Consider the following 13,042-nt stretch of genomic DNA (forward strand, 5'->3'; position numbering starts at 1 on the left):
TTATCATTTAAATATTAAAAATAATTTCTGAACACTCGTGTATTTGTCGTCGTGGTTATAGCCTTTATGCTATATAGAATATAGATAATATGCTCATTACGTTGTCGCTAAGATCAATAATAATACGAATTTATTTGCCATTTTTTCTTGTTTGATTATTGTTTTAATGTTTCAATTAATATTGTTGCTGACATGTACTTAGTATTATTTTTAGACATTTAGGTATATTAAGGCCTCGGACATAAGTTTCCGTTACTTATTTGAGTATTGGATTGAGAGATTGTTATGGGACTACAATTATACGAAAACAAATACGAATAATAATAATAATTATTAAACTCAGCACAAATCATGATTTCGATTTTCTTAAACTATAATTATTACAAAACATAGAAAAAATAATGAAAAGTGCGAAATCATAAGGAAGGTGGTGGATATTACAATACTTTATCATTTGTTGTTCAATGGTTTTAATATGACTATGAATAGTTTGTATTTATTTTTAATCTTACTACTATAATAAATTATTTATATATATATATATATATATATATATACCTAGGTACATTGAAAACCACGAATCTTGTATGATCTAAGTGGTATCACTGACAATTGTTTTTAAATAACCAGTATTGGTCATTGGGACAGATGTATTTAATATTATTATTATTATTTATATTACAATATTACATGAATTACACAAAAATGGATGAACGGTCAACAAATACACGGATGAAAAACTATAAACGACTTAATAAACAGTTATGAGATAATATTAAAGTTTATTAAGTAAATTGGCAGCAACGATAAATTTTATGATGGCGAAGATATAGTCTGGGCTCTAATTGTGTGATTTGGCCAGTGATTGCGGAAGTTAAGAATTTTCTTTTTCTTATTACTGACTTATAATGTATGATTGTAAAATGTGGTCTATTTAATACCTTAAGTAGGGACTGATATTAAAACAACTTAAATATATTGTAACATAAACATTTCTGATATTATTGAAAACAATAATATAATAATATAAAACCTGCCAACATTTTAATCATACGTTCTATGCCCATAGAATAAAACAAAAAATGCCATACGTTTGCGATAACACAATCACTTAAAAATTGCTGCTTCAGTATTTGATCTTTGTAAGTTGTGATGGATTGGAGCGAATGTTACAAATAAAGACGGATGGAACTGAGAAATTAAAAGAATGAAATGCAATTGGAAATGAATCAAAATGTGTTTTCGTGATGATTTATCGTATTTCCATTAACAGACGAGACGGTGGGTCATTAATTTTACAAGAAATGTAAAACGGCGCTGTTAGATTAGCAATATAATACGAGAATTTATAATATATATAGATTTTTTTGTAAAAATTGAAGTTGATAAATTTCTATTTTGCTTGAAAGTAAAAACATTGCAGACATTTTTTTTGTGTTCATATTGACGGAAAACTCAATAGGTCATAATTATAGCAATACTGTATAGCGAAATTGAGATTATAAAGAAAATTAGTTTTTTGATAAATGATTACAATATATAACGAAGTTCATGCGATAGGAAAATGTCCAAACAGTAGATTAATGGCTTTATAACTCTGTCTTCAAATGTAGTGAAAAGATTTAAATTTTAAATTGTGAAAAAAGGGGTGATCCCCGCTGTACAGTAAGAGTCGAATGTATCTCGTTATTAAGTGGGTTACTGTAATGGATATTATGTTATATTTTAATTCAATGATAAATCATTGCATTTGACAAACGATTCTGAGCGGAGTCAATCTATTATCAAATAATATATTGCTATTAAATATTATTGTAATTTATTTTACTAGGTATTTATAGGAATACTATAAATGGCCAATATCATAAAATGGATCCAATGTTTCAAAATTATCATTGAGTACCTATATAAACAATATATAATAATATACGTAAATGTTTCAAATCTCTATAAAAAATATTTTTAAATTACAACAAAAACAAGAATCGTTATTCTTCGTTTAAATATCGAATTTCGTTAAAATTTGAACATTACACGACTAGGTATAAAAAAAATAAAGTTTTATATTTTTTGGTTACAGTATGAACCACTTATAATGAACCTTCTATTAAATCGTGAAGCCTTAGCTATAAAAATTTAACATTTTATAAATTTTAGTAACAAAATAGTTTTTAAATTTTCGTGATATTTTTTTGATTATTTCAATTTCAAATTCTTATATAAAAAACTAAAAAGTCGTAAAAATGTACCTTTAATAATTTTAAATGGCTATATAATTAAAACTTATAAAGACTTATTATGTTTTTAAATTTTTTATTCAAGTGAATTTTTTTTTTTAATAATATTTATGGAAATATATTTTAAATGTCAAATGTCTTTGCATAGCTGAAAAAGAGCCAAATATATATTTTAAACCATACCATGAGTATTAAATTATAATATAAACGTTTGGTAAGAATGTCAATGATTTACGGTTGTAAGATTTTGAATTGCAACAAAATAGGAAAATCGTTTGATGAGAAATCGATATTTTATGCGTGAATGTCGTTTTTCAACAAATTTTAAATTTCAGGCGTTTATAAAAAAATATTTTGAATTTACTATTTGACATCTAAGGAAAAAAAATTGAAGTTGTAAAATGTCTATATTATAATGTTAAAAACGTGTTAAAATATTTAAAAATGTTATCACGTACCTACAGGAAAAAAAAATTTGGTAAAAATTTCAAGTATTTACAGTTATTCTTTTCTGAATTACACCTTCTTCTTTTTTTTAAAAAAAAATATATTTAATTACAATCTATACAGCATCTGTACAATAAGTAATTTTAATTTAAGATATTTACATAGCGAGACTAACAGATAAGGGCACTCAGTAGTGCCACCCGAGAATTACACCTAAGAAACAAAATCGGTCAAAAAATGGTTTTGCGTTAAAATTCAGGTTTTCCTTAATTTTTTATTTATTTTTAATGACCATTTTGAAAAATACTGGTAGTTTTCAATATTGACCTCATAAAAGTATTAAGTGGATTAAATTTTCTTCCAGAAATCACACATGAAGTTGAAGATCGAAGCATTTTTCTACTATTTATGGGTATACTAAAAAATAAACAAACACAGTAAAATTAATACATTCATTGCTTCGCTCAGAATCTAAAAACAATGTTTTTTTTATTGGGTTAAAATCATTAATATAATATTGGACGATTTTTGATTGCATATATTATTAATTTAAAAATAATGTATATTAGTTTATTCTTTAACAAATATTTGTAGTTCATTCATCAATATTGTGCATATTACTAAACAATTGATTAGAATTTGGTATTAAATGAAACGTTATGTCGTTACGATCACTAAATGTTCATAGATATTTTAATTTTTTATGATTATTAATATTACATTGATATTTGTAATTCAGAATTTTATTAATAACCAATATTTTATAGCATTTAATTTATGTGGCATAATATCATATTTTATGTCTTACTGATTAAACCATAGGTACTTAGAAAACATTTAAATTGGTATCAAAAATGCGTTTGTTTTTGTGATAATGTGACCGGTGGTTACATGTATAATTTTTTTAAGCTAAGCTTAATAAATGTCATAATCGTTAACGAAGGATATTTCGGAATATATTATATTATTATTAGAACACGCGTGTATATATATTTGTATTCAAGTATAATTAACAAGAAATCGTAATCTATATTTTACAGATAATGAATTGGACGTGGTGAACTAATTTGCGGAACATTTGATGACGATAGTAGTTGAGGACTGTTAGTGTGCGTATACGCGAGCACGCACGTATGTGTGCGTGTCGTCTGTTTGTGTCGCCAGTGTAGAATCAGTTTTGACGAGAATACGCGATCCCTTCACTTGGAAGCAATATTTATACCACTGATTTTACCGCCGCCGCCGCCGCCGCTGCTGTCGCCACTCAAATCGCTGTCACCGCTGTCGCCACCACCGCCACCGACGCTGTCATGGAAGTGATGGATTCTGACGCCAACACCGTGTTGCACTCGGTCACCAAAGGCGTGCACGTCGGTCCGCCACCTGTCTGGCCCGGCATGGACAACGTCACGAACGCGTCCATGTTCGACGAGTCAAATCTGCCGTATGACATGAAATTCAACGAGGGCCACGTGGTCGCCATAGTCACTTACAGCATACTAATGGTAGTCTCAGCCATAGGCAACATCACGGTGCTGACCATCATCCTGAAACGCAGGCGCAAGGCTGGCACAAGAATACACGCGATGCTCATGCACCTGGCCATCGCTGATCTGTTGGTAAGAGTCAACTTACTTGCAATTTATCGGTTATCCGCGGTTTTCTATTATATATGATGCATTTTTTTTTATTACAAGTCAAATCTACTCAACCCCCGCATTGCTCAGAAGTTAATTTACCTATTAAGGGGATCGGTGGCGGACAATTACTTATTAGTCAAAACATACCAATATTTCTTCCATCATACTGATCGATCTAGTAATGCGATAATATAGTTTTAAAAACTGATTTAGATTCGTTATTACGTCTACTTGAGATCCACTTGTCGGTCCACTTTTCCAAATTTCACCCCTCCCCCCACAACTATGTACTTAATTAAAATATTTTTAAACTTCGAAATTTAAATCAGAAATCTTAAAATGTGGATTGACCGATCTCAAGTAGACATTATAACGAATTCATATCAGTTTTTTGAAATATTATCGCATTAGGTAAGATGGAACAAAATTGCTATACGATCGAGCATAAAATGTTTACTGTCCACGCGCAACGCTGATGCGGTAACTTGTACATGCGCGTGCGGGAACGATCCGCTATTTCTTTTACACACAGTCTCACACATACTTATAATGATCACTTAAAACGCACACATTTACAAGACCCGCATGCATGCAATTTGAAAATTGCCTATTTGGAACTCCTTAAAAACTGTCTGCCACCGATCCCTTTACAATTAATATCTAATATTATACCGAAATAACCACAGGTGTAAAATATTGGTTTTGTTTTTTGAGAATTACTTAAATATATATTTGTATAGCATTTTTGTATTATTCATGTATTCATATTATACATATAAGGAAGTTATAAATGTACTTAAAATTATCGAAATTAATTTAACGCGTTTTGAAACAAAAATAATACTATTCTGTATACCTAGGCAGGTACTAGTTTTAAATACTATTCGTCATCGCAATGTATAATGTGTTTAAAAAAATGTAATTTAAATTGATTTGTCTGTATATCATTTTTATATTATAGGTAACGTTTTTGATGATGCCGTTGGAGATAACGTGGGCATGGACTGTACAATGGGTGCTCGGTGATCCACTATGCCGCATCATGTCATTTTTCCGAATATTTGGATTGTATCTTTCCAGTTTCATATTGATTTGTATCAGCGTTGATAGGTGTGTAGCTTTTTTTTAGTTTCAAAACTTTTATACTTTGTTGTAGTTAGACATTATATTCACTGTAAAATATTGCATTATATATTATGCTCCATGTTTTTAGTTTTTGAACTATACATTTTATTTAGACTATGTACACAGTTCGCAAAATCATAAAGCGAACTGCAAAGTAGGTACATTACGTCGTGTTTTTGTAAAAAAATGAAAATAATTAAACTTTTATTTTTTTTATAATAACTATTGTTTAGTTGTTGACAAATAATTTTATATGCATCGGCATACGTAGACTGTGTGGTTAGAGGGATTAAGCCCAGCCTCAAGTCAGCACTTCAAAGCTATTTTTTGAAATTGTAGTAAGGTATAGAGATATGCATCTTTATACTTATTATAAACCTTTTTTAAATCTCATATTATGGGTAATACTTACTTATAGCATAATTATGATTAATCTAAATTATGTAAACTGGCCTACTCAAATTTTTCAGTTACTCATTTATTTATTATTGACAGATATAAATTAATGAAATAATAAAAACTAAATTCGTTGTTTGTGAGAGTGGAAATATTTTTATTATAATTCTATTGGTTAGGTTGATGAAAAATGATAATTTTGGATATTCCATTTTAATTTTCGAAATATTTACAAAATGTATGTTATTATTAACGCCATTATAATTATTGTGATATGCGTTGATCATCAATAACAGTAATCAATCATCTTATTTTTGAAATTTAAAAAGAAACCGGAATCTATAATGATGTCTTTCCTGATTTAATTTTTCAAGCACTGTTTTTAGCAGAAATTTAAATTATTTTTGTACGTTTGGTGTCATAAATTATATGATAAAAATAATAATAAGTACAATAAACGAACATTTATTTTGTAGTATTTTTTTTTAAAAGCAATCTAACAACATTTTATAAACTAATAATTAACACTTCAGCATGGTTTTTTTTGTTTTACAGTCACTAGCTGTTTATAGTTACATATTATACAATTTACTTATAAGAAATATATGTATAATATATTTTAATATAATATTACCTATGTATAGATCTGAATAATATCTAGTCGTATTATAAAGAAGTATTTTTTTTTGTTTCTATCTAAATTATATTTTAGATCTTAGTGAAGTTAATTTTTGAATAAACCAAACTATCTTGTTTGCTTCTAACTTAATATTAGTTATCAATTATCAGTATACTTTTCTAATTTAAATTTCTAATATAATGTTAATTTAAGGTTAAATTTCACCTTGACCCAATCATAAACTTATTTTATTACCATTTTTTATGGGTTGGTTTCATTATAAAATATATTATAATATTCAATATTAAAATTATAAAATAAGAAAACACACTTTTACTTTCAACAAAAATTAATTTTGATAGCAAATTTTTGTACTTAATATAGTAACATAGGTAAAAATTGTTAAGCTTTTTCTTCTCTAATCACCATATATTTTTGAGTGCAGTGGGCGTTCTTCAGAAACGAGTGATTTTTTTTTATTAAAGTTGTATTATTGACTAAATAATAATTGCTTTTCTCGAGGAGAAATTGAAGTTAAAAACTGATATTCAAATATAAAACGTTTTTATCTTTAGGAACCACTCTGTACCTATATATTATTATTATCATCAATAATGGATATCGTAAATGTCATAATTTCCGGGAAAATCTTAGATGGATGGAGCCATGCACCCATGACCATCACGACCGTGTAAATAATTCGACGCACCTATATGCGATGTGCCAAATAATTTATAAACATTTATCAAAACAAAATAAGTAAATATATTTAAACCCATTTTACTCAAATAAAAAGTTAAATTTCGGAACATTATTATGTTAATGGCCTAATCCGGTAACAACACCTAGTCCCGACAAACTTTTTCGGAACACCAGGACATGAGTTCATAAGCCGGTAACAGATAAAATACTAAAAAAAACTATTTTATTAAATTATGTAATTTGTTTTGAAATATGACGATCAATCAATAATTACAAATTATGACTTTTTAGTTTTTATTAATTGCGGCACTCTGAGTACCTATAAGTATAAAATATAAATTATGAGCTTATTTGCCAAGGTAGTTTAAGATCTTCAATTGAAGTATTAATAATGGAGTTTATTGATCAGAGAAATTAGACACGTAACACATATCTTTAAATGTCATTTAAGTGGCATCTGAAATATTGCATACTATTAGTCTTAAGATTATATTTTATAGGTTTATTATGAACATTATAGAATACATATTTTTTCGTTTATGTCCTATTATAATTTAAGGTTTATAAGTAGGCTATACATTTAATACGTTGTGGTTAACAACATTCAGGAGTTAACTCGCCAACTTAAGAGTATAATATATTTTTATAATCTGCCTAAATCCTCAAAATATTATATTTTTTTATAATAATGAGTAAATTAATTATTAAAATTGAATCAAATATATATATTATATATATTTAATTTTATCTATATATATATATATATATATATAAATGTCTGTGTGTCTATATTACCATGGCAACCATTTATATATTATTTTGAGATTTCCGATGGAATTTTTTGTATATAAATGGTTGCCATGGTAATATGTAAAACATATTATTCATATAGAGTTTGCATTTTTAATGGGCAATGAAGTGCACGGAATCAGCTATTTTTAAATATGTAGATAGATTAGATAACCCCGCGCACTTTGTTGTCCGTAAAAAATGACAACTCTTAAAAAAATTGTGATTGTTCAACTCCTTTTGGGTGTAACTCGTTGCAGTAAGTGCAACTCAGACATCTTGGTAGGCAATGTGCATTGCTAAATACTTATTTCTACTAATCATTCCTCCTATAACCAATTGCAACCATTTATAAATGAAAATGTCCGTCGTAAATCTCAAAATTTCTGTTTGAGCACCTCCTCGGGTTGAACCTACCGGGTCCAATTGTGAATCTAAACCTTCCTCTTGAATCGCTCTATCAATTAAAAATATTATGAGATCAAACAAAATGAGATTGTCTAACAATATTGCATTTAAAACAAATGTAAAAGAACACTATATTTATTAACGGCGTTAATCATAAATTTAAACGAATGTTATAACTACCCATCCAATATTATCATTGCATACTGACTGAGAACTGATGAGAAAAATAAAAAAGCATTACAATGTGAAACGATCATTCAAATTAAAGCAATCACGCATAAAAAAATTTAATAAATGCTTTAAATAATGTAATATTTTTTGTGTCATTAAAAATCATAATTCATGTTTAATTTTCTAATCCATATTGTATTTTTAATATAATTTTTAGATACTTGGCTGTTTTGCAGCCAATGCGTTTATATCAGATGGATCGCAGGGGAAAGTTAATGATTGCAGTGGCATGGATTGCATCAGTAATTTGTAGCTTACCACAGGTAACTCTTGTTTAGTTAGGTTATCGTTAGCACCCACGTTTGTTTATATAATTACAGTAGGTATATTTTCAATTTCCATGCATTTGTAAATAATATGCCATATATTACAGTTAATTGTTTTATTATTTAAATATTTTCAAACGAAATCTTTATTTAATGATTATTACTGAAGACTATTTAAAATGTAAATATTTAAAAATATTTAAATTATATTCTTTGATAATTGGACTAAGGGTTGCGAATGTTGTAGATTTTATTTTATATATGAGTTAAAATGACATAATACTATCACTGGAAAAATATTTGTCAACATTAATTATAAAGATCACCCATAGAACTATGAACAAACTGAACATTTAACTCATTAACAAGATAAAAAATGTTTGCTTTATTTACACCGTAGACTTACATATTTCACGTGGAACGACACCCTAATGCCACATGGTACGAACAGTGCGTCACTTATAACGCTTTTTCGTCCAAATTGCACGAGCTGGCTTACTTATATTTCGGCATGTTCATGATGTACTGGTTGCCTCTAATCGTTATACTATTCTGCTACGCTTCCATCATCATTGAAATATATAGAAGGTCCAGGGAATCGATTTGCGGTCAAGGTAAGTTGTAGAATTAGTTATAGGACTCTGATTTTAAGCATTGGAGCTACTGATTTTACAACATAGGTGGGTAAAAAATGGGTATTAATTTGTATAAAACACTTTCTTAGGTCTGTGGGAAATTTTAATTTTATGCCACTCACCTCTTTATATTATATTTTCTATATTAAAACTTGAACACATGTGGGGATCTAAAATGGAAACGTTTTTTTGAAAACCTTCGTAGTTCCAAAATAATTTCAATAATCGAATTTTAACAAATATTGACCGTTTTCAGAATCGTTGAATTCCTTATTCCTTCGATTTTCTTCAAATTAAAGAGATGTATCTCAGTGACCCATTCAGGCATTCAACCTTAGTAATCTGTTCACAATTTTTAATGTTTATAATTATGTTTTCCTCAAAATATGTTTTTAGCTTCCTATGCGTCAGTGAAACATTAAATTTTTTAGTATAATCAAAGAATTAAACATCTTATTTATATATTATCACAATATAAGCTGGGGACCGAATTAGATTTATAATTCACAATTTCATAAATACAGAAATGGTTAAACATGTATATTAAGTATTAACCAAGATATGCAATGGTTAGCAAAAACTAAGGAATATGACCTTACTCCTCATTGGAAATTTGCTTCATTCACTTGCCAGGCTGATAGGGTGCATTGTTGGTGGTAGATCTAGGCATATTAAAAATATATGAACACCGTGAGTAGAAGAAAGGGACCTTAAAATGTATCTAGGATAGGAGTTCAGAAGAGTCATTAGTACCATTAATTAATTTTTGAAGACATTTTTTATTAAATTCAGTTTGCTAGTTAGTCCGAGAGCATAAGTTAAGTGCGTTTAATGCAGGAAGGTACCTATTATCGAGGGGCATGTTACATTTTTAGAATAAAAGAAAAAAACACAACAATGTTTGTTGTACTTGTTTAACCTGACTTTTGCCTATTGTATTATTCTAATATTAATTATTCGATTCCTGAACATTTATATTTTAGTAAGCTTTAAATATTACATTTTCAATTTATAAATATACATGTTATACCATAGCAAAGTATAAATAGTCTGATGTAAATTTGTTTAAAATAAATATATTATAGGGGTTATTTCTCTGAAAACATGAAAGATTCTTTATAAACTCGTTAGGGTATAGGTACTAAATTTAACAGTATAGATTACGCAAAAACGGGAACTTAAATGCAAGTTTTAGTTTGTATCCTTAATAACCAAGTAAGAAAAAAAGTAATTTGTTTAACAACAGAATACAATAAATTACATATTCTTAAGTTACTTTCATTAGTTTTATTATATATTATAACTTAGATGAACATACACAACGTGGTATGTCTATACATCGTATCGGAAATGGTTAACATATATTTGAATATTGAAGTTTTGTAGTTTGGGATAATAAAATAAAAGTTTGCCAAATTAAGAAACTAGATACAAAAGAACCAACAAAACACATTTTAGCCATAGTATATTTTATTCTGAAAATTTAATTTCTACGTGAAAATATTAGGTATATTATCTGGCGGGATGTGGTAGTTCAAATGGGAAAAAAGAAACATTATTCAGTTGAATTCGATCAATTGCTGTATAATTTATATTTATTTAATCAATGATAACATACTTAGGTATTCATATTTTTTAATATCATTATTTTTTGTAGGTACAGATAATGTGCGTCGTCTGGGATTTTTAGGGCGTGCCAAAAGTAGAACATTAAAGATGACAATCATTATTGTCATAGTGTTTGTTGTGTGTTGGACCCCCTACTACATTATGGCTATTTGGTGAGTGCTTTTTTAAAAATTAATTTGGAAATCCTATTATCTATTTTTATAAAAATAATAATAGTGATATCGTTTTAAAAACCAATGCCCGTTATACATTGAACGATTTTAATTTGTTTGTTAAAAAATCTATCATAAAACTATTACGATTTGCGTTTTTTATTTATTTATATTTTTATAAAGTGGATGTTCTGACGTTATACATGATTAACTATCACAACCAAACAAATAAAAATAAAATTGTATTCGTGTATGATAGTGGTTTTGATAACATCGACCATCGATACGAGTTAATAGCCTTATGTATAAATTCAAATTAACTGAATACATTACTGTATATTTGCATTAGTTTATAATGATAATTTACATAGAATCGTCATAACTGTTTTATGATAAAAGAACATTTAATTGATTGGATTATTTAGAATACTATATATATTATATAGAACTATAACAATAGAATATAAATATATACATTATAATAAACACATTTCTTATTTACATGTAGTGATTAGTAAGTATATTATTTATTTGCACAATACGGATAGTAAATTAAAAAAATATTTTCTAATAATGTTAGTACAGCATTCAAAAATTATATTAGTTGAATGTTGACATGGAGTAAACTAAGTGTTTTTGTTGACATACAAAATTTATATTGTATAAGAAATCTTATTAAGTTTAATAAAATCAACAACCATCGAAAGAAAAAGTAAATAATAAAAATAATATAAAATATAGGTTTAAATACAAAAGAAAAAAATCATGTTAAGGGTGCTGTAGCCGGTTTTGTTAAAGTCAAAACTAATGTAGATTTGACCAATCTAAACATTAATTTTGTTTGTTATAATGTTTTTCAATATATTTAAATTCCGTATCATAAAATAAACCTTAAGGGGGCTAGAAGGGGCTCCAGTCAATGAAAAAAATCATGTTAAGGGTGCTGTAGCCGGTTTTGTCAAAGTCAAAACTTATGTAGATTTGACCAATCTAAACATTAATTTTGTTTGTTATAATGTTTTTCAATATATTTAAATTCCGTATCATAAATTAAACCTTAAGGGGTCTAGAAGGGGCTCCAGTCAATGAAAAAAAGTGACTTTTAGACCAATAAGCTAGACAAAACTGGAAGAATTTGGTTTGACAGATTTTAATTTTAAAAACGGATTATGATTGATCAACAAGTTTACTAGGGAATGATCGAGGCGATTTTGAATATTCCAATTATTGTTAGTGTCATAATGAATAATATAAATACAAAATATCATTTTTTGTTCGATATTTTTTTAAACGGCTAAAAAAAAATATATTCAAAATCATTCCCTAGTAAACTTGTTGATCAATCATAATCCGTTTTCAAAATTAAAATCTGTCAAACCAAATTCTTTCAGTTTTGTCTAGCTTTTTGGTCTAAAAGTTAATTTTTTTTCATCGGCTGCAGTCCCCTTAATATCAGTTTTTGACGTACTTAGAATAAAATATAATTTTGCTTCTATTCATAATATTTTGTCAATTGAATACAATTAAGTTTTACAATAGTTATTTTTATGCTAAACATAGTTAAAAAAAATAATTACAAACGTGTTTTAAGTTTTTGGTGAAAATTGCTAATAATTATTTATTCATTGATACCTATTTGACTGTGAATTATTATTTAACTATGATAAAATGATAATGCAATTTTTTTTAATATCGTTTAATATTGGAATTTTGATAATTATTTGGTAGTTAAAAATGTTAAAGTTTTATAGCTACGACTTGTGTGT

The 13,042-nt window shown here is 27.4% G+C and overlaps 1 protein-coding gene across 3 annotated transcripts in view; it reads left to right on the plus strand.

Annotated features, from left to right (window-relative positions):
* LOC132951305 (adipokinetic hormone/corazonin-related peptide receptor variant I-like) overlaps positions 1-13,042 on the plus strand; it is a 97,314-nt gene that overhangs the window by 30,964 nt on the left and 53,308 nt on the right. For all 3 annotated transcript variants that reach the window (XM_061023126.1, XM_061023128.1, XM_061023127.1), the window contains exons 2-6: positions 3,725-4,303; positions 5,286-5,434; positions 8,752-8,857; positions 9,261-9,474; positions 11,153-11,276. In XM_061023126.1, the coding sequence (XP_060879109.1) occupies positions 3,995-4,303; positions 5,286-5,434; positions 8,752-8,857; positions 9,261-9,474; positions 11,153-11,276 (902 nt within the window). In that variant the 5' untranslated portion in view covers positions 3,725-3,994. The remainder of the gene's footprint in view (positions 1-3,724; positions 4,304-5,285; positions 5,435-8,751; positions 8,858-9,260; positions 9,475-11,152; positions 11,277-13,042) is intronic.

This window comes from Metopolophium dirhodum, chromosome 8 (assembly GCF_019925205.1).
Source record: "Metopolophium dirhodum isolate CAU chromosome 8, ASM1992520v1, whole genome shotgun sequence".
In the NCBI taxonomy this organism is placed as follows: Eukaryota; Metazoa; Arthropoda; class Insecta; order Hemiptera; family Aphididae; genus Metopolophium; species Metopolophium dirhodum.